The sequence below is a fragment of the Stegodyphus dumicola genome, chromosome 4 (genome assembly GCF_044657685.1).
Source record: "Stegodyphus dumicola isolate Sdum_Otavi_A_Nest chromosome 4, ASM4465768v1".
Taxonomy (NCBI): Eukaryota; Metazoa; Arthropoda; class Arachnida; order Araneae; family Eresidae; genus Stegodyphus; species Stegodyphus dumicola.
This window is the reverse complement of record NC_140771.1, coordinates 77,422,051-77,448,371: the sequence shown is the minus strand read 5'-3', so window position 1 is coordinate 77,448,371 and position 26,321 is coordinate 77,422,051. Positions and strand designations below refer to the sequence as shown.

The 26,321-nt window shown below is 29.8% G+C and overlaps 1 protein-coding gene across 1 annotated transcript in view; it reads right to left on the bottom strand.

Annotated features, from left to right (window-relative positions):
* Window positions 1-284: 284 nt before the first annotated feature.
* The window catches only part of Adss (adenylosuccinate synthetase), a 64,856-nt gene continuing 38,819 nt past the window's right edge, over window positions 285-26,321 (bottom strand). Inside the window, exons 10-13 of the mRNA XM_035354054.2 lie at window positions 21,083-21,207; window positions 16,395-16,492; window positions 13,565-13,714; window positions 285-5,483 (exon numbers count right to left, since the gene is read on the bottom strand). Of these exons, the coding sequence (XP_035209945.1) occupies window positions 5,431-5,483; window positions 13,565-13,714; window positions 16,395-16,492; window positions 21,083-21,207 (426 nt within the window). The 3' untranslated portion in view covers window positions 285-5,430. The remainder of the gene's footprint in view (window positions 5,484-13,564; window positions 13,715-16,394; window positions 16,493-21,082; window positions 21,208-26,321) is intronic.

Sequence of the window (26,321 nt, the reverse complement as noted above, 5' to 3'; positions counted from 1 at the left end):
AATACTGATGAAAATACACTCAGCAATTTTCTATGAATGTTTTGCTGTGTTTTATCATTCTTAAATGTTTGTATAATAAATTAGATACACATCAGCAGATTTCTCAACATTTATTCTTAGACTAAAACACTTTCTCTTATCACAACAAAATTTCGGTAAATTTAACAACACTGTTAAGAAAAAAATGAAACTTGCCGAGATTTTATATTGAATTAGCGTTTTTTTATAGTATTTAGAATATATAGTTTTTATAGTATAGTATTAAAATCAAAATAAACGGAAAATTTAGTACATTAAAATTTTTATTTTGACATATCTCCTACATCAAAACATGTGCAAAGAAGAGACATATTTGCTTAAAAATACATTATACTACCATCAATGCCCGATATAAATGCAACAGGGATAGAACTGAAATACACAGTAAAAATGTGCCATACTTTATCACAGTTTTATTCGAATTTCAATACAGGTTCTTTCCTCCAAATATCTGACATGAGTTTGTTACGCAAAGTAGATTCATGCACAGTTGCTATATGCGTTACACACACACATGAATTTATTATATTATGTAACACATGCAAAGGTAATTACAACATGCACAATTAGATGTTAACTAGTTCAGTTGCTTTTTTTTTTTTTTTTTTTTTAAATATATTTTACAGTTAGAATTCCCCCCCCCCCATTTATTCATATTCAAATGCTAAAATGTACTCTTAGAAAAGGGGGGATTGTCTGAGAAATCAGCCATTCATTTTGTCAATAATGCAGATCCATGTAATCATGGTTTAAGTACCTAAAAAAAAAAAAAAAAAAAAAGGCACAGTTGGTAAACTTGAAATCGGCTTCAAGTTTACCAATTTTCACATATTGTAAATCAATAAATGACTTTCTGAAGAAAACAAGTTCTATCAGAATCTGACAAATAATGAAATCAAAATTTTAAGAAAAGTATGCATGCAAATGTTATAATAAAAATTGGAAATTAGCATATCAACAAAACATTCAATAGACCCAAATTAGAAATATTCCATACATACAGATCTGTTCAGAATACATGACAGAAGCCATTCTAATAATGGCAAATGATTTCTGGCACATTTTAACGTGTCACAAAGTTCCTTGTACTGTCATTTCGAATAGCTAGGAAACATTACATAATACTGAGGATAATTATACAGCACTAATATACCCACAAGTAAAAACAGTAATGTTCACAGCACTGTTTATTGAAAAACTACTATAGTTAAATGTTTAATCAATGTTCCAATAGCAGTTTATTTTTACAAAGTATTTCATTATAATTACTTTAAATTTTAAAACTGTAGAAGCAAAGTTTACATATTTTATGAGAGACACTTCCAGACACAAAAGTTGTTTGTGGCTATATTTAACATATTTCTTATGTAAGAACAATATAAAAGTTACACCTTCAGGTTTCAGCCAGACATAAATAATAGTATATTTATAAACAACCCTGATGTAAAACACAAATCCATTTTATTACACACCTTGGTATCAAAACACGAAAAAATTTTTATTTTAAAATGATCAGCTGATTCTGAAATTACATTTAGAACTTTTCTAAAATGCAAAAAGTAGCATTCAAAGGTTTGATCAGACTTTATTTTTGAAAATGCGTTTAAATAACCTAGATTAAAATTGTGCACAGCTTTGCATTTAGCAGATAAATCTGCTATGAAAAAATACTAAAATGTCCTGCATCATAACAAACCAAAAAAAGCTTAAAAGATTTCAATTGATTTTAAAAATAATAATCCCAATTTTTATCAAAACCCCAATAGTTTCATTCAAAGGGGAAGGCAGGCCTCCCTTCTCGAATTCTAAGCTATAATTCAGTTTTTAAACAGCAGGCAGTTATTTAAAGGAATATTTAAACCATCAAATATTTATATTAGAAAATGTACTATGATACACAAACACTTTCTTTTCAGATTTTGGTGGCTGAACGAACACTAATTATTTCTTAAAATGTTAAGCAAAAACCATTCCACAAAAGGTAAAAATAAGTTCTTTCTTAGAGAAAATGTTCCAGTGACTTGACTTTCGATGCAAAAAATTCGAAGACGTTAAAATTCAAATTACTTTTAAACCATAAATTATAATTTGTAACCTTTTGCAACATATTACTGATATTTTATGAGAATATTTTAATTAAACTTATTACATGAAATATAAGCAGATACATTATGTAATAAAAACAGACACTACAGAAGTTCAAATGCTTTAAATAATCTATATTTTTCAGCATATCAAATTCAGAATACAAAATTTGCACTTCCACACAAGGAAATTTAACTTTTGTTTTAAAAAATTTAAAGAGTGCATAAACTTTGCTCACCCAAGAAAGAATTATGAAAATCAGAAGTGTGGCTTACACACATGAATGATTAGAAATAGCACATACAAACATGTGCCAACACAGCAGCACATATTTAACGACTGAGCATAAAACCTATTCTGGTTGGCTGAATGCTACATAGAATTGCAAAAGACTAGTTGTGATTGCAGGTCTTGGTGACATGCTGTGGGATATTAGTACCTGCAGTAGTGATACTGATAATGCAGGCATCTACTTCAAAGGTACCAAGATAGTGACAATAAATAAGAGTAACTAAACACAGAAATAAATTCCTTCTCACTGATAAAAATTTTTGACTTAGTATGTGGTATGTACCGTTTCCATTTTAGCAGCTTTCATGTCTCTAAATGAAAAAGATATTGTAAATAATAGACAGGCTTATTCATAGAATTTTTATTTTTATTTATTTTTCAATTAAGGGTAAAAACTAAAAGGTGTGGCTTTATAAACACAAAAATGCTGGAAGTAATAAGAAGACAAGCAATTAGTTTTAAATGATGTGAAGTTTTACTGGTGAAATGTTTTGCACAGTTCTTTCTTCCACGTGGCTAAACACAGTATATAAGATGACTAACTGCATTAATAATTCACAGAGAGTACTTCAAGGCAGTCATAATACTTAAAATGAAAGTACTGTTTATGACAAAATTACATTGAACTTCTGACTGACATTATATTACACTTCTAGCTGACTTCTATTCTTCAAATACTTTAAGATAGTTGCTATTAACACTTTTCAGGGATTTTTATAAAAGGCCAGCTGGAGTCATTTTATACTGCATATGTTATGCATTTGAACTTACAAGTAAATTGTTATGCTCAAATACATCTGTGGTGCCCAGAGCTTCACTGTGAAGCAAATAGTTATTGTGCAGCAAAGCACAAAAAAAAAAAAAAAAAAAACAGATGGACGGCCATTCAGCTTGCAACAAATTGCTACACATTCAATGAAATGGATTAATACTGATTTCTGCAATAATCACACTGGAGTTTTGTTAAATATGTATATAGCTTTAAAAACATGTATTTTATACAAAATTAAGAATTATTAAAACCAACTTGAGAAACAGTCAGTTATCACCAAACAGTTTGCATTCAAAGTGAAAATGCTACATGCAGTATCCAGTTCATTCTTTTTTTTTTTTTTTTTGTTCACTGTCATTACATATAAAAAATTCTGAAGTAAACTGTAAATTAAAAATATATAAAAACTAAAAGTCATTTGAAGGCGACAAAATTATTTTAAAAAACGTGTAACCTAATATTTTGGAATTTTGAAATAAAACAATAATCTGCAACCAAAATCTTATGCTGATAAGGATTTATTTTTTAATTAATGGTTAATATTTTTTATGTTTTAAAACCAGATACTTATTTTCACAATTTGAAATGAACAAATCATAATTTTATTTATTTTTTTTGGTATGCTTCTCTTACAAAATACATGGTGAAGGTTTTATTTGTATCCTCAATATATTCCCACATTTCAAATTTGTCAGCACCATCATAATATAAAGGATAAACATGCTTGTCAGATCATCATAATAACAAAAGGATATCTCAAGAGTCAACCAGTAGAAAAAGTTAACCTGTTTCTAATAATTTGATACTATAAATCCAAATTTTTAGGTTTCTTTTCACAAGAATTTAATTTCCTAAAATTATTATACTGAAAATTAATGTTTAATTCCTTATAAATGCAAATAAATAATTAGTACAATAAGAGTATAAGAGGGCACTACTAAGTGTAAGAGGACAAAAACTTAGCAATTGCAAGATAAAAAGAAGTGACATAAATGATAGCTTATTTCATTTAATGAATTTACTATGAAATTATTTTTGCCCTATGATATACTTTTAAAAAAATTACTTAAAAAATTAAGTGTATAAGTAACTTTGCTCCATTACTCTTATAATAAGTTTACTGTATATAAAGAGATAATAAATATTATAGTATATTAATCATTATTTTTAGATTTGCAGCCAAAATCATTTAAGAAAATAATCTTGATTGATAATGCTACATAAAAAATCTTAAAAATAAATAAAATTAACTTTTATGCAGCTTTAAATACAGGTTTTTATGATATCAGAAAATATACAAGTTTTTTACATCCCGTATTATTTGATAAACTAGGCCAGATCTATCATTTAAAAAATCACTTGAAACAACTATTCAAATGCATAGTAATACAATAAATAGCTTTTCAATTAGACAGAAAGCGGGGAGGGATGGGAATTGAAAACACTGCTACTCTCACCTCTATTAATTTAAAATATAGCCAAAAAAATTCAAACTAATTTTGAAAAATTTCTTTTTATCAACAATACTAGTAAAGTCTGAACTGTTGAAGTTTTCAGAAACAATTCTGACTGCATAATTAAGTAATAACAAAAATTATTTTATATATGAAACGGAAAATGTTATAGTTTATATAATTAGTTTTCATTGTTTAATTGCTTAGTAATAAAATAATCAAATTTTGCATATTTTTTAAGGATTAATACATCAGTATAATAAATTTACTGCATATAACCGATATCCATTTAATCACAAACATTCTTAATGATTTATAAACAATCAAGATAACAACAGATAAACATTTCTAACTATAATTTAACTTATCACATAACTATCAAAACTAATATGCAAGATAACTAAAATTATCTCTCAAAAACATAATTACATTCACAAGGAAATAATTACATCTTTACTTCAAAGCATTACAAAATTCAGAACAAATATGAATGGTAATGAAAACAAGATGTATTGAACACATTTAACACAATTATTAAAAAATATTAGAAATTTTATTGCAGAATATTAAATCATCATAAGAAAACAGACAAATGACTGTTACTTTTTTTTCTTCTGCCTAAATAAAAGACAATAACAATTTTAATAGCTGATTAAAAGGTGCTGTTAAAATTGGCATAAAAGCCTGTTGACCTTCCCGAAGTAAACAGCACAAGTAAGCCATTATGAATGACATGGTGAAACTTGGAACTGCATTCTTCACACAAAATGGATTCTACTGTTTGAAGCATCAAAAAACTTCAATCATCGACGATCTGTCTTTTCCAACGCCAATCCATTTAACTGAAAAATAAAATTAACTAGTAATACTAAAACAAGAATACAGAAAGTAAAAAACACACATTTAGGGTTCCCACTGAAACTCCACTTTTAATTTTCCTGACTAAACGTAATGAACTAGCTATGAAATAGTTTAGATTGAATATAGATAGCATTTTTGAATAGTTTAGATCACTCATTTAAACTATTCAAGAAGATAGAATATTCTGAGGAAGAGGGAATGTTTGTTCTCTGATAAATAAGTTATTCATAATAAACATGTTAATAAAAATTTCTACTCTTTTAATATTTCAAATTAAAACTGAAGAGTTTGCAATTACACTGGGGGGGAGTACAGTCAAAAGTCTTTAATCCGGACTCATCGGGACTTCGGCGATTCCGGATTATATATCATCAGTTTAAATTGGTAAGATGGCATGCAGAAATTATACAATTAAAAATATGAAAACGTAATTTCTGAAATAAAGAGCAATTTTGATCTAAAAGGTATCAAAATTTACCAAAAAAACCTTAATATTTATTTGTTTACTTAATTTAAAAATTATATAAATGTTGTTAATTTAAAAATGATTAAACATTTCTTTCAACGCGCACATGCGTAAAGCATACATTACGCATAGTCGAAATTAGAAAATTGCAACCAGAAAGCTATTTTATGCGTATTCGTGATACTTATAATGACGAGGAAATTGATTTAAATTATATCGGAGTACATCAAGATGAAACACTACATTTAGTAAGGAATTACAGGTCAAATAAAATAAAAACATCTGCCCTGAAGATGAGGATAGTGCTGACAGATCAATTTCCAGTTCATTGCGCGCCACGACGTTAATTGGCAACAATGAATACAGACATACCTATCTCTTTTTCTCTTAGATATTGTTACGAAATGTTCAAGCGTGGTGTGGTAAGATGGCTTCCCCACAAAGCAGTTTTATGGTTGCCATAAAATGGCAAGGGAGGGCAGGGTTGCCACCTTTGATGAGAAATCACCCATTTGGTGACAAAATTGGCAATATACCATGAACGGATGGAGAACCTTCTGGAACGAATTCTTATCGGTTTAGCCCAGAATGTTCTCGAACACAAGCCCTGCTGGTTTGCAGTCAGTGCGTGTGCCTCATCTAGCGAGCTAATAGTCATTGAGTGAGTGTCTCGAAGTCTAGCACCGATGTGTTCGTCGAGTGCATCGAGAGTCTTTTAGTGCATCTCAAATTAATTAGTGCATCATCGAGTTTTGTCTTAGACTGTGCTGAGTCGAGAGCTATACTCTTGTGTATCGTATGGAGAGTCTCCAGAGTACGTGGAATTCCGAGAACGACCAAGCAGAGTTGGGAGCTGTACTCGGGTGCTTTGCAGTGAAGCTGTCTCCACTGTTATTGCCTGACAGAGTGAAGGTTGTGTCGCTGATTGTTCCAACATGTTTATAGTAGATCTTCGATGACTGTAAAAAGTGTTATTGGAGCTGTCCTGATTAATATTGACTAAATAAAGTGTGCTTCGATACTTCATCAAGTGGCGTCGTTATTCACTCCAAATCCACGAACCCTGTACGAACGTGAACGAAGAAAATAATGCAACAACTGGTGTCAGAAAAATCGCAACAACATTTAGCAATGGAAATGAAATTTAAAACAAATACAGTGGACACTTGTTAATTCAAACTCAAAGGTTCTCAGAAAAAGTTTGAATTATCCAATGTTAAGAGAAAAATATGACTTTAAAAGTGTATTACTGAAGAAGAATCTCCAAGTATGTATAATACCAGAAAATATACTACACTATCTAAAATTAAACATATTAAAAAGCAATAAAGACTTACCTTACCCTAGAATGCTAACCTGCATAAATTTTACTCGCACAACAATGAAATGCACACATAACTTCTAAACCTTGCACACTAGCTCCAATATCACTCAGATATACTACCTACTTTCTTTTGTATTTAAGATGCAGTTGTAACTGATTCTGAGATATTTTCTGTCTTTCAGGAAATACCCTTTGCTAAATATAAAGGGTGAGTATTCTAGGGTTAATCACAAAATGAAGCATAAAGTAAATTTTAATTAAAAATATGAATTATACTTTTGGGAAAAACTAAAATGGATGTTTAGTTTTGTTTATTATGTCTACAGTATTTCTTAGCCAGCTTCTTGATTTGAAATAAGAATTTCAGTTTATTTTCAGAGGAAGGTTCAATCCAAATAAATGCTTTCAGAGGTTTTATAGAGTCTATTATGGCTTAATCATTAGGATGCTTAACAGTCTACCATCATCTGTAATAGATTCATTTCATGCCTTATTGCAGACTAATTCATCTGTAATAATTTTTTAAGACCTTTTTGGGACTCATAAATTTCTTCTCTCTATTTTCCCCATGAATCTAAAACTGATTTCCTTGTTTTTCAAATGAATTGACAATTTTTTTTTTTTTTTTAAATTCCACAGTCAGCTGTTAACTTTATTTTACATTCACTATTCCCTGCTTTAAAATTTCTACCTTCGTCTCCACAAAGTTAACAGTTGTGTACTTACCAAGTGTAGACATTCTGAATTTTTACACGTTTACATCATGTAATCAGCAAGAAAAACTAGAGCACATTAACTTCTCTGCCGTGCAGAAATAATTGAAGCAGCTGTCTAGAACCAGTAGTAAAGACTGGTTTTTCCAAAATTCTAAGAAAATTGATAACAAATAAACAAATGATTCACTCCCTACCCAGACTCATTCATAAAGGGCTCTGAATTAATCTAAGCAAACAGGTTAGATCAGGCAGTTTTTTATATTAAACACTGATAAGAGATGGACACTAACGTTTTATCAGAAATGCAATAGGAATGCAGGCATGTGTCTTGTTTTGTATTAGCTGAGAAATACTTGGCGATAGAGGAGAATCTTGTCTAATAGCGCATGCGCCACCAGAGTTGGCGCTGAAATATATTCTGCGAGAATATTTTTGTTGTACATTCGAAGTTGCGATTCATATGTTATGCTGCAAGAAAAAAACCTACCACCAGAGTGTCACTATGGAAAATGAATGTATTGAAAGTTAGAATGTGTTATTTCTATAATATGTGTGGTGTTATTTTATTGTGATATATAACTATCGAAGGGAAATAGAATAAGTCAATTCATGCCTCTTTAAACAGAAAAGAAATACAGATGATTTTGACACACAAAATAATAAATACACTATGCAGTTTCTCTGCTAAAAAGGAAAAAGAATTTTTTTGGGGGGGGAGGGCAAATTTTTAGTTCAAGTTAATGAGATTTTTATAATTATTAATTTATATTATTATTTTCAATTTAAAGAGATATAAGTTAATGAGATATTTTTAATATTAATTCTAATACAAGTTTTTGAAGGCCTTTGGATTAGTTCAAATTAATGAGTGTCCATTGCATATGTCGATCATTCTGCATCTAATACATAGCTGCCAACCTTGAGAAATTAAAAAATAGGAGAAATCAGGAGGTTTTTCACATTACATGGTCATACCATTTCAAGGGAAATCCAGACTGAGTTCACTTTATAATGGCTGATTTAGGTTATTGAAACATTTGTAATTTAATTCTGATGTAAATTATATTAGCATTTAAATGGATATTTTAAATTTCATGTTATTAAACTAACTTAATTTTTTAAAATTTGTTACAGTTTTACGCTGAGAAAAATAAATCAATAATTAATGTACATAGTTTCTGTGTGGATAAAACATATATTGTAATGTACCATATATTGAAGTAAAATTAAATACAAATGTTATCTGATTAAACATTGCTTGAATCTTCATATAAAAATCTACAACTATCTATAGTAGAATAAAACCAACCCAGATCAAATGAACCTTAATAAGACTAAGATCAATAAAATATAATTAGAAAAGTATAATTTGGTTGAAATAAAATTTAATTAGAAAAATTATTCTGAAAATCAGAGGTTGGGGGAATAGAATGTGCTTAATTGAAGACTCATTTATTGTTTAAAAGCACTTCCCTCATTAAAGGCTAAAAATTAAAAACCTGGAGATTCGGTAATCTACCGTGAAAGCGGGAGATGTGATGAGAAACCAGGAGAGATGGCAGCTATGATCTAATATTGGCTGTTTTGAATTCAAAGACTTGATTGACATTAAGATAATATGGATTTTTTTTATACTAATGAAAACAAATTTGAGATTCTGCTCCAACAGACATAAATATTAGAATTATTTAGATTATAACAAAACACTCAAGTGCTATTTGCCTAAAAGGAGGGAAGCCTTTATGAAGGATTCCCTAAGGAAAATTGCCTAATATTTATATAACACATGGGAGAAATACCACAAAATCTAATTTTGAAAGGATTTAAACCTGAGCCAAGCTATAATCTTTCAGCTGTTTTACTGCTTGGTCATTGGTGAGCAGTCTCTGACATAAAATGACAATCATTTGCTAATTTTTAAATAAATTTACAAAGAAATTCTTCTCTGTCATGGAAACTTTGGTTTTAAAGCTTTTTGGTGCCTGCTAGTAATCTGATTAACCAGCAAAAAATTCAAAAGAAATTATTATCTAAAGGGTGAGTAGTAAACTCCACATTCCCCAACCAAATTACTTAATTAAAAAATTATAGCCATTAAAAATTAATGTCAACACAGACATCACATCCACTTTTTTACCTCCTCAAGCTATAATGATATGCTGAAATGAATCTCAAATGTGAATACAATTCTGAAACGTCAAAAAGGGATACTGACAAACAAAAGCTTATTTACTAAGAAAAAATAAAAGTGTTCATAGTTAAATAAGCAAATTATAATATAAAAAAAATTTATGAGTCAAATTCTAATGCAAATTATAAAAGTACTTAAACTTCAGACCAATGATTCATACACTAATATAGCATCTACATGAATATATATTAGAAAGACAAATTCTATGCAGATAATTTTTCCTCTTTTGTAACCCACCCTCTTCTTTATTAAAATATCAACACATGCACCATCTCCACAAAAGTCTTTACCTGGCCCTTGTTTTTGCAACCTTTAATCGTAGGCACATACTACGAGTTATAAAAATATTTTTAAAATGTAAAAATTCATATTTTCATGTTTTTGTATTAAAAAAATTATAAAGTAAGAAACCTAACTTTTTACATGTTTTTTGCAGTTTCTAGGGGGAGGACTCATGCAGAACAAAAATTGGCCAAGATATTTAATAGTAAAATTGAGTATCATATATGGGAATATGAGAAACCATAAACAGATTGAAAAGGGAAATGTTCACACTCGTACATAACTAAAAATAACATATTATTCAGGAAAAGTTCCCTCATGTTAAGAGATTACATGATGTAGATTACTGAGAAAAATATTGATCAATATATTTTTCTTTCAAAACTGAGATTTTATTCGCAGAATCTTACAGAATTCTGTGTTCCAGAAAACACTGGCAGGCTTCAGTATGCACACATACCCAACTCTTAATATATGATTTAATTAAAAATTAAAATATATATACTGTAATAAAATTATTGTATGATTACCAGATTATGATTCTAAAATAAAATATTAATAATGCATATTTATAAATTATTTGTGTGAAAACATAAATGAACTTAGTAAAAACGTTTTAAAAGTTTAATAAATTGTGTGAAAATTCATTCAGCATATTAAGTATAAAAACCCCATTAATTAAGGACACTGCTAAATTAAAAAACAGTATCATTAAAAAGTAATTAAGAAAGCAAAAATCAACAATTTATTCTACTTACTAATTGACATTTCAATGCAAACTGAATACAATGTCAGAAATTGCTGATTTTGATATTAAGCATCTCAGTCAATTCTTATTGTAAGATTTTGTACTTTTTCATAATGAGTAAAAATTTTACTAAATATAAATATCAGGAATGAAGGAATGTATAAAAAATTAGATTTCATAATGTTTACATCATTTTCTTCAAACTTAAAAATGCCAAAACATGAATCATTGCATCATTTAATATATTTTTGTAACTGGAAGTATACTATGTCTACAACCAATGGCTGTGAAAATAAAGGATGGGTAAGGATTTTTGTGGACATGGTGTACATTCTTGATTTTGTCTAATCCTCGCTGATAAAAAATATCAAAGCTTTCTCAGGATATTTCTGCCAGCTTCTGGTGGATCCAGTTTTGGGTTGGATATATACTGGAAGAAATGAAGTCAAGATACAAAGTGAAAAAAGGTCATTTTTGAATTATATTCAAAATTATAATTAATTATTCATGGCATTTTGAGAAACTTTAGGTTTTCAAAGGTCAAATCATAGCTGCCGACCTTGTAATATGAAAAACCAGAAGTTTTGGAGAGGTTTTCCCATTGCAAGGTGGCACCATTTTAAATTATCTCAAATTTGACTTAAACTCACTTTTTAATCAGACTCAGTTTGTTGAACTATTTAGAATATGATTCTGATCATATTAATATTTAATTACATATTCTAAATTTAATGCTCTTTTTCTAATTTCATTTTATACATATGTTACATTGTTATACTGAGAAAATTCCGAGTGGGCAAGGAAAGCTTAATTTATGAGGTCTTTCAGAAACAATAAAAATAAAATTAATAAATAATGGACATTGCATTGTGTGGATAAATTTAGTACCGTACTATATGATTAATCCTCTTAGCGGCCAGGGTTTTTGCTAAGGAAACACAAATTTCCCAAAACTACTATGAGAACAAATTATTTTTTTATTTTAACGTAAAAACTCTGCTGGTATTTCATACCTGGATTGGTGTACTTTTGATATACTGCCTTAATTTCTTTGACATTTTAATATGCACGCATATATACATTTTTACAGATATCACAAAAAATATAGGCCGTATTCGCTTAGAGGGTTAAAACAAAATTAAATACAAATTGTTATGAATTAAACATTTGGTTCAATGTTTATACAAACGATGGTGGATTTCCCAGACATAAAACCCTGAAAGGTTATACACACCAAACACATTGTGAATAAAAATATAAATGTCTACAGTAGATTAATAAAGTTCAGATCAAACAAAATTTAATAAGAAAAATTGCGCTGAAGATCACTAAAGATAGGAGAAATTTGTACAATTTAAGCTTCATTAATTCAAGAAAACTGAAACTGTGCAAATTTTATTAGCATAGCTTAATTTTATTGCTGAAAAACACTTTCATTAGTAAAGGGCAAAAATTAAAAACTGGGAAATTCGTTCACTTACTGGGAAACTGGAAGATGTGCCCAAAAAGCGGGAGTCTTGGGGTAAAAACAGGAGAGTTGACAGCTATGGTCAAACCCTTAGCACTTCGAGGATTAGCCTTTCAAATAGAACTTGTTCCATTTTCACATTTTAAAATGGATTTATATATTTTTTGATAAAGTCGCTAGAAAGTTTTTTTGTTTCGGGAGAATGCCAATCTTGTTTACTGGATTGCTGGAAAGAGCATTTATATGTCCTAATACTTGAACTGAAAGCTTAAAACATTAAACAATTTGCTGCAGTTGGAAATTTTTGTGATTCAGCATTAGAGAACATTATGATTTATTTACACTATGTTTGCATGTTTAACGTTTTACTGTATTTTGTGTACCCATTTTTCTGAATACACACATTTATTATCTTCTTTCTTTTTTTATTTCCAAGCTAAGCATGCCATGCTGAACACTGGGCCAAGCAAGCTGAAAATAACACTGATTGATTTTTTTATTTTATTTTATTTTTTACTACTAAAATTATACTAAAGTGCAGCACAGCATGAGTTTTGATTCTAAAACACAATATAAAACACCTGATCAATACAGAAGACTAACCGCATTTAGAATAAAAATGTTGTGAGGAACATAACCTTACTTAGAAAATAAAACCAATTTAATTGCAATGTATTAATTTCAGTATAAAAAATAAATAAAAATAGAAAATAAGAAATAATGATCTAGGTTTTGAAAAGAAAGAATGTTATGAACTCGAGTTATTGCTTTTTAAAGTAAGATGAATTCAACAAAAATTTTATAGAAAATGTCCTTTTTATTTACTGTTTTTATTTAATTGCTTAATGAATATATATTTTCATTTACCTTTTACATCGGCCAACTCCTCTATTGTTGTTATATAATTCCGTGCGTTTACTGGAAGCTCACTGAATTTTCTTACTTTCTCAGTGCATGTTTTCCAACCAGGTAAAGTAATATATTCGACTTCTACTTTTGCTAATTCAGCTGCACATGCTGAAAAAATAAAAGAATTAAAATCACAGAACGCACTTGACTACATACGACCACTTAATATAAATTACAGGCCATAGTTCAAGGTAATTATATAATAAATTAAGAGAGAATATCTTGCTAAAAATTTGCTAAATAGAATTTTAAAACATACAAAATGGAATTATATTTCCTTTAACACCTAACAGCTACTTTAAAAGATTAACAAAGGAATACAAATATTTTACATTTTTGGGCCTTTACACAGTAATTAAGAATGGTCTTATTTCTTATCTATAGTACAGCCACTGCAGGGCTTACATGATTCTGGCAATCTCATTTTGTTATAATCAACCCATTACAATTTAGTACTTCCCTAATGTTGAAAATTTCATTCTTTGTGACGGGGAGGCAGATGATATCTTTGCAATAATATTTATATCAGATATTAATAAATGTCAGAGATAATTTTACTAAGCTATTTAGAGATTATTGTTAACTGGGAATTTAAATTATTAATGCCTGAAAAAATACAAGAAAAAATTGCTTATTGCAAAGCTTCACATATTAATCTTAAATTTTTAATGCACTGCAAAAGGCACTACACAAGTGGCAAACCATTCTCATAATTACATAAACAAAACTTCTCTACAAAGAATTCAGCTCTGTCTCCCGGTTAATGAATAATTAAATGATGCTTAATTATGTCCTGGTGATAGGCTTTTAAATATTATTTTAACTATTTCTACTGATTTTTTTATCTAAAGTTAATTAATATTTTTATTTTACAAGTATGGAAGAGAAAATACTTTGTGCCTGCAATTTTATTCCAAATACCATATTTTCACACAATATAAATATTTTAATATATTACATAAAATTCCCTATAATTATTTTTACTGAATTTTAAAAATATAAGGAGCAAACCAGAAAAGTTTTTTTATTCAAAAAAATCCAGAAAAAAGTCTTATTTCCTATAATTACTTTTACTGAATTAAAAACCATAAGAATTGGTTTGGTAAAAATGCAGATGATTCTGTACACTATAAAAGAACAATATTAGTTTTAAATCAGTTGCTAGATACCTATAAGATAATACAGAAAAAAGTTTCTTTATTTCTAAATATTGAACTTTCTAAAAAATTCAATAGCACTTTGAAATTTTGTAAAAGTTACAAAATCATTACTATATCATCGCATACAGTTAGTTACAAGGTTTCTAGCCATTAATTTACACCAATTTTGCAGCCTTTTTCTTAGTGTAATGAACTTCCAAATGAGTGAAATACTCACAATGTTTTGTGTATTGCTTACATACTAATTAAATTTATAATTTTAGTGAATGAAAATTTCATTATTTTATCAGAATTGCATTTCTCAATGTTTTACCAAATTTGCAGTGTAAATTTTGAAATTAAGCCATCAAATTATTTATAATTCACTTTAGGATTGCTTACCAACATATAGTATTTTCTTGAAAATAAGACCTTCCTTAGTTTTTACAACAGATTTTAAGAAATAAAAGTGTAGGTGACTATTTGATTGTTGAAAATTAGGAAAAATTAGTGATAAATTTAATACAACTGGAAAAGTTAGTAATAATTATTTGTTTTTAAACTTTCAGGCTAATGCTCTATGGTAAAATCAGGCGTAAATTGAAATCTCTGTCTTAAACAAAGCTATTATAATTAGTGGTAATTATGTAATTATGCATTTCATGAAAAGCTGTAATTGTATTTCAATCTTATTTGATACATTTACTACAGTTATTTATGTTTTGACAATTTCTTCATTTTAATTCATTTGTACTATGTATAATTAGTGTACCTAAGTGTAACATGCCCCATTTACATAGCATATACCTTCAACATGAAGACTCTTCATATAAAAAGATGATTTTTAAAACTTTGTTGAATTCTGGTTGCATATTTCAAACTTTAAATTTATTCTGCACTTTTTTAGTTGGCGATTACGAAAACATTATACCTAAATGAAAATATATCTGAATAAATGCACTGTTGTAAAAATATGAATAAACACCAACAAAAAATAAATATGCTGTCAATCTGAACTAAACGCCCACCAGCAGCCAAAGCGGTAAAAGCCATGAAACACTGGTAGTTCGTTCCGGGGTTCAAGGGTGTTTTCCCCATACGTAACACGGATATAAGCCAGTTTCCCTTAAAAAAACCTCCACGGGACATCTCTTCCTTTCTGTGTAGTGCCTAATTGCGGAGCATATAATAAGTTAAAAATACAATCTAAAAAATAAAATGTTAAGGAATGAAACTCATACATGAACCAATGCATGCAAATTAAAATTAAGCATGTACTCATTCATTTATTACTTTATATCCTCATTCCAAGGATCTGCCATCAGATAACTCAAAAAATATTTTGAAATTTTGGAAGATCAAACAGAACCACATTGCCAAATATTGTTATTTATTTTTTTATTTTATTTTATTTATTATTATTTTTTTTAATCCTATGTATTTTCAGGTAAGAATACTTACAGTTTTCTTCCAAGAAATCTTCTATTTGGGTTTCCCCAAGAAAGTTTAATTTGGCAGATCTTTGTAATTTTTCCAAGTCCCAACAATAACTTTATTCAATATTTTCACATATAAATATTAAATTTTTAAACTGATTACATGTTAAATATTAAATCTATAAGCAGTTCAGTAACAATCAGCAGTCTTACCAGGTGGTGCTAATAATCTTTTGTTATCTAAATGATAAGCAACTCCAATTTTTATTTCTTCAAAAGTATCCAAGATATCAAGTTTTGTAAGAGCAATTCTGGAGAAGAAATGAACCTGCTTAATAAGCTTATAACAGATCATACAAAGAAAAAACAAAGGATAAAATTACTAGATAAATTTCCTTAATTCCATACATATATATAAAAGGGGTCATCAGAAACAAAATTATAATTTATAAGTAAGATGAAAATTTACTAATATGAACTAATAACCTGACATTTTAAAAAAACAGCACTGTAATGCACATAATTAACAGTTTGGTAGATAACTTTATATTATACAAGAATGACATACTGTTTCATGGCAGAAATTATTTTTAAAAGTTTAATTTTTAACCCAGGTAAAGTAAACTTTTATTAAAGTGTATTCTAACAACATTCAATTTCCTCCTCTTATTACATCAGATTGTAATCAGTAAAATATTCATACAGAAAGGTATTTACTGCTTTGCCTAAAAATATTCATACAGAAAGGTATTTACTGCTTTGCCTAACTCCTTTTGCCAGATTTTTGTAGTCTTACTTAACTTGCAAAACACAAAGGCAAAATTTTTTACATGTATTTTAATTAGAAAATAATGCTCATTTTGTATTGAATATTCTATTGATGTCATTTTGATCCCAAAAATCATTGCTTCTAATGCAATGTTACAGCCAATTGATAAATGGAACTCAAACCTCAGATGCTAATATTAAAATATATCTATATGTGATGCAAATCAGATCATTTACTGAAGACAATGAACTAACTCTACATATAGAACTTTAGAAAATATTCTGTTTGACTTGAAGTTGCAAAAATTTTCTTTTAATTGTGAAGGGTTCTAAGGGCTTTATATATATTAAAGATATCAGGGCTTAAGTTCAAAAAAAAAAAAAAAAAAAAAAAAAAAAAAATTAAAAGAGATAATATTCTTTCATTCATTTTTATAAATAGGTGGTTATCAAATCAAACTCCTCTTACTCATATATCAAAATATATTAGTAATACGAAAATATTTTCTTGTTTAGATAAGTACAGGGTTCATAAATATTTCTGCACGTGGAAATTAAGGATTTTTAAGGACCAGTAATGAAAAAAATGAAGGATCTATGAACAAATAGGAACTGAATAAATTCAATTACAAATATCATCTACGTCTGAATTTCACTTTTGTAATACCATCATAAAAATAAAATAGATCCCTAAGTAGTATGCATTATTACTAAACACGAATTAATTTACATAATTATTAGTAAGTTTAAGACTAAAATAAACTTTATGCAATTTATCAAGTAGCATTAAATATTGTACATTTAAAATAGTTAGTCATATTTAAAAGAAGATAAGTGACATTTACGTTTTACTAACAATTAGCTTTATTTATTTATTTATTTATTTTTAATTTTTTTATGTCTCATTTTGTCACATACTTGGTCAGCCTACAGGTTTAGTAAATAGCATTTAGATTTTATGTCAAATGGCATAGGTTAAAATGAGAAGTAAGATCATAATCAGCATGATTCATAACAAAAGACTGAATGTCTGCCACTGCTGCTTGTCTAGAGAGAGACCTGCTGATTAGAACAAATGTGAAAGGCCTGATGTAGGCATGGTTGGCAAGTGTTGAAACTTAGTCAGGCTCTGTTTGATAGAGTTCGTGTCGTATCTTCATGTAGAGTTTCAGGGGTTATAACCCAGTTAATATACTTTTAGGTTCCAATAAGCCATTAAAGCACCAGAGGTGATAAGTTGTTTTGTATTAATTTAAGTTTCAGTAGATGCAAAGAATAAGTTTTACTTGAATTTTTACATTTTTGAATTTTATCTTGTGACCACAGTGATTATTAATGAAAGGCAATAACTTGCTTTAATATGCAGACATAATTTTTAAGAGTAAGCATTTAGCTATAAATAATTAAATTAGGTAGTTTGATAATCTTAGTCATTATGGATTTACATGACCATTTAAATTTTATTTTTTAACAAATATTGTTAAAAATAATAAAATTTTTTAACAAGTATTGTTAAAAAATAAAATATTGCCCTATTCAAATCAAAATCTAATAAATTAATCTAATTGATTCTTAAACAATATTAGGATAATTACACATAAAAAGCTACAAAATATAAATGTTTTGTAACAACACCACTCAACAAAATATTTATCCATTATTTTAATTTGAAGCTTTCCCAGACATTTTGGATAGTTTATATTGATTTCCTTCTATTTAAGCATCTTTTCTAACAATTAGAGATTTGTCTCAATACGCAAACCAATGCTTTTGCTAGTCTTTGCATGCTTTATTTCTTAACTTGTCAACCTCTCCACAATGTACCTATGAGAGTTTACTTGATCTGGTAAAAGTTAATTAGTCCAAAACCCCACACAAGACGTGAAGCATATTACCGCTATGTCTAAAAGTAACTACAATATCAGACAAAGGTTTAAAAAAGCCTCTTATTTAAAAAGAACTTAGAACATAAAAGAATGTTGATGCTAACAAAATCAATTACAGCTCATGGTGACATAATTAAACAAGAACAGTCAAATTCAAACTGATGATGTGGACTAGTGGTCAAAGATAACACAATTTAATTTTAATTTTATCTGGCTCAGTAACTCTATCATATGAGGAAACAGAAATGGGAAATTATAGCAAAGGCTGAAATCATAAACAATTGGGTAATTTACATAATAATAACTGCACATATCTTTGAAGAATAATTTTCTTTACATATTCAGTTTCTTCAACACGTTTCCTTTTCATTTTAGTATTTTTGTATCTAATTAAGGATTTCTTTTATTCTAAAAAACACTAAATGCATTTAGAAAGTACAGAAAAAGCAGCTAACTTTATTTCTTTAGTAATAAGAAATATGAAATATATATGGTAAAGGCCGGTTACAGAGCCGATGTGGCAGAATTTTTAGAATTTAGGGACACACCGAAGAACAAAATGTAGAAATAGCAAAACTTTTAAAATTTAGAGCAAGCACTGGAAGCAAAATTTAGAAAGGCACTAGGCAGCAGAATTTAGGATCTACAGAGATTGCATCAGGTGAGAAAATGCCTAGTGCCAGCTATGTGTATGATGCATTAAAAATATTAGATGAATCTTTTAAATGTTGGATGAAGTTGCAAAAATTTCCTTTTAATTGTGAAGGGTTCTAAGGGCTTTATATACATTAAAGATATCAGGGCTTAAATTAAGACACAATTTGGTAAATATAACGCTGATTTTTGTTGTTTGACTTCTGAATTAGTATCAGGGCTTAAGTTAAAAAAAAAAAAAAAACAGCTTTCAATTTCTTTATTAATAAAAAGTCTCTTTCTATAATGCATGTCCATAGGATAAGATTAGAAGCATTTTTGATATTTTCCATGCTTGTGCCTAGTGAACAGTAGAGAAAATAAAGGGAAGATAAACATGTTAAGATTCTAGTATCAGAATAAAACATTTAAATGTTATGTTTTCAATAAACTTCCGAAGTTCTCCAAAATGCAAGAAATTCATAATACATCCATTATGTGTTGATACCATGGAGACATTTTTCATTTTGACACATACTTCTCGAATCGTGGGTCTATAAATCTTGCCTTCAAATCCTTCTAAACTTTCCAAGCTGCAATGTCTAAAATCCTAAAGAAAAATTATCCCTACCATTTCTGTAACAGCAAAAAGCCAGAAATATTTTAGAAAATATTTAGAAAAAAAAAGGGGGGGATGGAAAAAGTGTAAAATTAATGTTATAGAGAAAACTGATGCACATTCTGAGAATTTTGAATATTTTGAGACAATTACATGGGAAAAACTCTTACTGTGAAAAAATTAAAAAGAAGACATTTTTAATTACATAGCTAATTTTGCTTTTGCTAAGAGCTGTTTCATAAATTGTGCTTTATAGCATTATACCTTGTTTATTTTTCAGATTTAAGATATTGTATAAGTTGCCAAAATGAACTTTATAATATGACAGAGAAAAATAAAAATGTTTTATTTTAATGTTATTTTTTAAATATAATTTCAGTACATTAATATTATTTTAATTAAGTTTATCAATGTTACGATGTTTTAAAAAAATCATCGATAAATTCTCAGACATCGGAATTAAAAAGTTTCTATATAAACTGATCTTAAAATTGCCAAAATGTTGAAAAGTCGGTAAATTTAGAACCCTTTAATAAAAAAATTCACATCCCCCAAAGTGAAAAGTTTTTAAGAACTCTTTATTAGAAAAAATGAATTTTGAAATGCCTATGTTTCACTTCTTGCTTAGAAACTTGAGTATCCCATCACTTATATTAGAAATAGAAACAAATTATAACTCATGAACCCATTCAAAAGATAACCATATATAAGCCAGAATTGCAAAAAATATTCCTCCAAAATGCTAATTCACACTCAAAATGGCAGTTGTAAAAACAGACAGAAATTTCAGATGATTAAAATAAGGACCTTCTGCTGATTTTGACCAAAATTAAGGACTTTTACAGACCAAAAATCAATTCAAAAAAATCTAAGGACTTTTAAGGACCGTACAAACCCTGTAGTAATGTGAAGTTTCCAGAACTTTTACACATTTCATTAAAAATTACACAGAACTATTTCTTTGGTTAATAAATAAAAATAATTTCAATACTCACGAAGTATAACCATTTATCATATTTGAGTAACGAAGTAAAACAGCATCCAACCAACCGCATCTACGTTTTCTTTTCGTCGTAACACCTATTTCACCCCCTCTCGACTGCAGTATTTCACCAATTCCCTATTAAGAAAAAAATTATTTTTTTTAACAATACAAATAAGCCGACATGAACACAGTAAGGAAATATGTTTTAAAAGAAAGATGCAACATTAATAGTGTATACCAGCGACTCTCAGCTGGTGGTATGTGTAACACTGGTGGTGGGTACACAAGAGAAAAATAGGTGATATACAAAGAAACAAAGTATTTTTAACTATTAAATTCAAAAATTAAATATTGCAATATCATGTTTAAGTTTTTTCTTAAACATTCATAAATGTATGTGAACTCAGCTTTGTTCAAGGTCAATAGCCCCTCAGAAACTTTAGCAAAATAATCAATTTTTACTTTCACAAATATTCTTTTAGCCATAGACATAACAAAATTTGTCATAAATGATGTTTTTAAAAGAAGAAATACAAATGAATGTTGTATTTAATAGGAAATTAAAATAAATTCCTATAAAAAGCTAATAGTTTAATAGAGTTGATCGATTTATGAGCATGTCTACACTTTATGTGGCCCCCCTTCCTGGCTCATATAGCTCTATTTTCAATCAGAATTTTTTTATTTTTATTTATTATTATTATTTTTTTTTTTAAACGTCGATTTGCTGTTTCTAACAGCAGGTATTTTGTTTTCTTATTACTTTGTATTCCCTACTACACGATTTGAGAATATTGTCAGCTGTTTTTGAAGAACTATATTGTACATTTAAATACCTGTATTTACATTTATTGGAAATTTGCATCATACATTTAAATATTTGCAAAAAAATAATAAAACAAACCTAGGTTTTTTTTTTCAAAATGGAAAAATGGCTAGGATTGGAAAAGTGATGATTCCAGGACAATCTACTAGCACTAAGAATATTGAAAAGAAAAAGGAAAATCTTTTACTGAAAATATAATGAAAGTTACTTATCATTTAGGTTTACTTGGAAAATGGACCCTCAACCTCAATGTGTTGTTTGTGGTGAACTATTATCCAATCAAAATATTAAACCATCACATTACTTAAAAGACATCTTGAATCTAAGCATGGCAGTTTAAAGGATAAATATGAAGAATGTTTTAAGAGGTAATTATTAAAGTTCAAAAACACTTCTGTTACTTCAAGTGAAAAAGCTTTGGAAGCTAGTTACCTAGTAAGCCTAAGAATTGCCAAGACTGGGCAGCCTCACTCTATTTGAGAAAACCTTATATTACCAGCAGCTAAAGATATTGTTTTAACATATTATTCAAAGAAAAAGAGATTAATGAACTTAATAATAATATTCCACTACGAAATAATACGGTAAAAGTTGACGAATTCATGAAATAGCAAAAAAGAGATATTTATTCAACAAAAAAAAAAAAGTATTTTGCATTGTTAGTTGGATGAAAGTATTGATATAATGAACTTTGTTCAATTATTAGCATACATGCATTTTGAAGAAAATAAACAAATTGCCGAAGAGTATTTATTTTGTGAATCTCTTCACGATAGAGCAACTGCAAATTAAATTTTCAAAGTAATTAGCAATTTTATGTCAGAGAAGGATATTCCTTGGAGTAAGTGCATTGCCATATGCAGTGACTTGACTTTTGCTGATTCCATCAATTCAATTACAAGTCAATTGTCTGTCAGTCAGTCAGTTATAAATCAGACCTAAATTGGGGTCTTATTTTATTCCCGATACCATCTTTGATTATGGATCTAAAGATACTTAATATCATCTTTAGATCCATACTTTTACAAATTAGGCTTATAAAAGTATATAACATTAAAAAATTAATATAAAATATATAACATTAATGATTCATGAACTCATGCAACATATAAAAACAATTTATTTGTATACATTCATATATGCACTACACATACATAAATTTAAAAAAAAAAAAAAACACATTCTTTAGGTTAGTCAGAATTAAGAAAACATGTAAATGATGCCTTTAAATTTAAAATAAAAGGTAAGTAATTATTACTGATTTGAATTAGTCATTGGAAAACATGTTATTGAATAATTAGTTATTACTGAATTGCTATTAAAATCTTACAAAAAACAATGCATGTTCATCTATGCTGGTGGTGAATTTTAATAAAAAGATTTTTAATTTTACTTTCTGATCATGAAAGCAAGTCGTACTGAGTAAGGACTACCTCTACCCAAAACATTAAAATTTTCATCACATAAACCGAGTTTTTCCATACAATGAAATATACAGATCACAAGACTGCTTTATTTCTTTTCACTTAGCAATCTTCAGAAATATAACAGTTGCAACTCAGAAAATGCCATTATGCAACAACAAAATTGATTTAATTCCTAAAGTGATGCCCTTAAATAAATTCCCTGTTTATTTAAAAATTTAAAAATAATAGTATTAATAAAAGATCATCCAATTAAAAAAAGTTTAAATACAAAATTAAAGTACTCCTGAAAACTGGAATTTTGCTTTTTATATGGAGTCAGGCAAGATTGAAAAATAACCATATAAAATTTTAAATATTAACACATAACTATAAATATTAGCTCTAATTTTTTATGTGTTCAATGATCATACTGCTACGAAATGGGTGGTGAGATAGCTTCCACGCAAAGCAGTTTTAGGGTTGCCACAACACGGCAAGAGAAGGCAAGGTTGCCACATTTGGCGAGAAATCGCCCATTTGGTGACAAAATTGGTGATATGCCATGGACGGTTGGAGAACCTTCTGGAACGAATTCTTACCGGTTTAGCCTAGAATGTTCTCGAACACCAGTCAAAAGCTGTATAAACCCTGCTGGTACACGGAGAGTTAGTATCGAGAGTGAGTGTGTGCTTCATCGAGAGGGCGAGTTATTGTGCCTCATCTAGCGAGTCAATCCCTGCAGAGTCGATCGAGTTGACAGCCAGACAACGAGTGCCGAGTGGGTCATCAACTGCATCGAAAGAGTGCATCGTCGTGAGAACGTGTTGAGCTCCGGCAACGACTGAACCGAAAAGTCGGGAGCCATGCTTTGTGTGTCGTCGAGTGCATCGGGAGTTGTAGTGTGGAGAGTCTCGAGAGTACACGGAGTTCCAAGAACAATCGAGGAGAGTCGGGCGCTGTACTCTAGTGCTTTGCAGTGAAGCTGTCTCCACTGTTATTGCCTGACAGTGTGAAGGCTGTGTCGCTGATTGCTACAGCATGTTTATTGTCTTCGGCGACTGCAAAAGTGTTTTGGAGCTGCTAACAACTGGTGTCAGAAGAGATAAAAACGTAACAAATGGTGTCAGAAGTGGGATTTGAGGGTAAATGCCAGTGACAAGACCAATGGAAGATCTACTAAGACAGCTTGTGACTGCCTTTGCTGAATTCCAAGAAAAGATGGAAGCCGGACAGAAGTTGAAAGTCGGATATGCTGAGATAAAAGCCAGATGTGCTGAGATAAAAGCCGGATATGATGAGATAAAAGCTGGATATAAAAAGATAAAAGCTGGATATAAAAAGATAAAAGCTGGATATAAAGAGATGACAGCTGAAATCAAAGCCGAACTAGAAGAGAAGAAAGGCCGACAAGAAGAGATAAATGGTGAACAAGAAAATGTGCGAGAGCAACTCCAACAGCTGAAAGTGGAGCTTACAGAAGAAACTGGAGGCATAAAAGATGATGTGAAATGAGAGAAGTGGCACCTAAAGAATCAAAGAATGAAGAAAAGAAGGAAGTAGCTAATGAATTTTGTCTGAGAAAGATCAAGAAATTAAGGATGAAACACCTAACGGGATTAAAGAAAAAGAACGAAAACATGAAGAAATAAAAGACAGGAATGAAGCTTTTGATTCTCAAGTGCCTGAAGTGGAAGAAAATGAAAATGTGACTGTTAAGTTCGTCAAAACTGATAGTGAAGTTACGAAGTCACAGGCAGCAGATAGATGTTGAACCATCTGAAAGTGCACGTGATGCAGAGATGAGAGAAGCTGATGTGCAGCTTAAGCAGTGCGCCAAAGTACTGCAAGAAAATTCACCCACTTTGCAAACTAGGTGTGCATCTCATAGTGGAGATTTTGTAGACAAGGACATGATTCTAAACCAGATACTTCTGCTTGTAAAGGATCGGATTCTATTCGCGATCCTGGTGCAAACATCGGAACTGGTTCCCAGGAAACGGAGAAAAAAAAGCATGTATCAATTGCTGAAAATACCGAGGTAAACTGTATGCCTGCTGAGAATGAACTACAGACTGGTGAACAAACTCTTAGATTTTCCTGTGGATAAAAAGCCTGACAGAACCGACTCTTCAGACTGTGATATGCAAAACAGAAATGCATCTGAGAACTGCAGTGAAAAAGTATTTGACCCGGGTATATTTTCAGTGTTACGAAATGTACAGGCACGTTGAGATAGCCTCCCTGCAAAGCAGTTTTAGGGTTGCCAACATGGTAAGGGAAGGCAAGGTTGCCACAATTGGTGAGAAATCGCCCATTTGGCCACAAAATTGGCTTTATGCCATGGATGGATGGAGAACCTTCTGGAACGAATTCTTACCGGTTTAGCCCAGAATGTTCTCGAACACCAGTCAAAAGCTATATAAACCCTGCTGGTAAGTGGAGAGTTAGTATCGAGAGTGAATGTGTGCGTCATCGAGAGGGCGAGTCAGTGTGCCTCGTCTAGTCAGTATAGAGTTGGTGTCTCGCCTAGCGAGTCAATCTAGTTGACAGCCGGGCTACGAGTGCCGAGTGGGTCGAAAGAATGTATCGTGGTAAGTGCATCGTCATCAGAACGTGTTGAACTCCGGGAACAACTGAACCGAAAAGTCGGGAGCCGCGCTTTCTGTGTCGTCGAGTGCATCGGGAGTTGTAGCGTAGACAGTCTCGAGAGTACGTGGAGTTCCGAGAACAATCAAGCAGAGTCGGGAGCTGTACTCTAGTGCTTTGCAGATAAGCTGTCTCCACCGTTATTGTCTGACAGTGTGAAGGCTGTGTCACTGATTGTTCCAGCATGTTTATTGTAGATCTTCGACGAGTGTAAAAGTGTTTTGGAGCTGTCCTGATTAATATTGGTAAATAAGGTGTGCTTCGATACTTCATCTAGTGTCATTGTTATTCACTCCAAATCCACACGAACCCCGTACGAACGTGAAGGAAGAAAATAACGTAACTAGTGTCAGAAGAGAGAAAAACTTAAT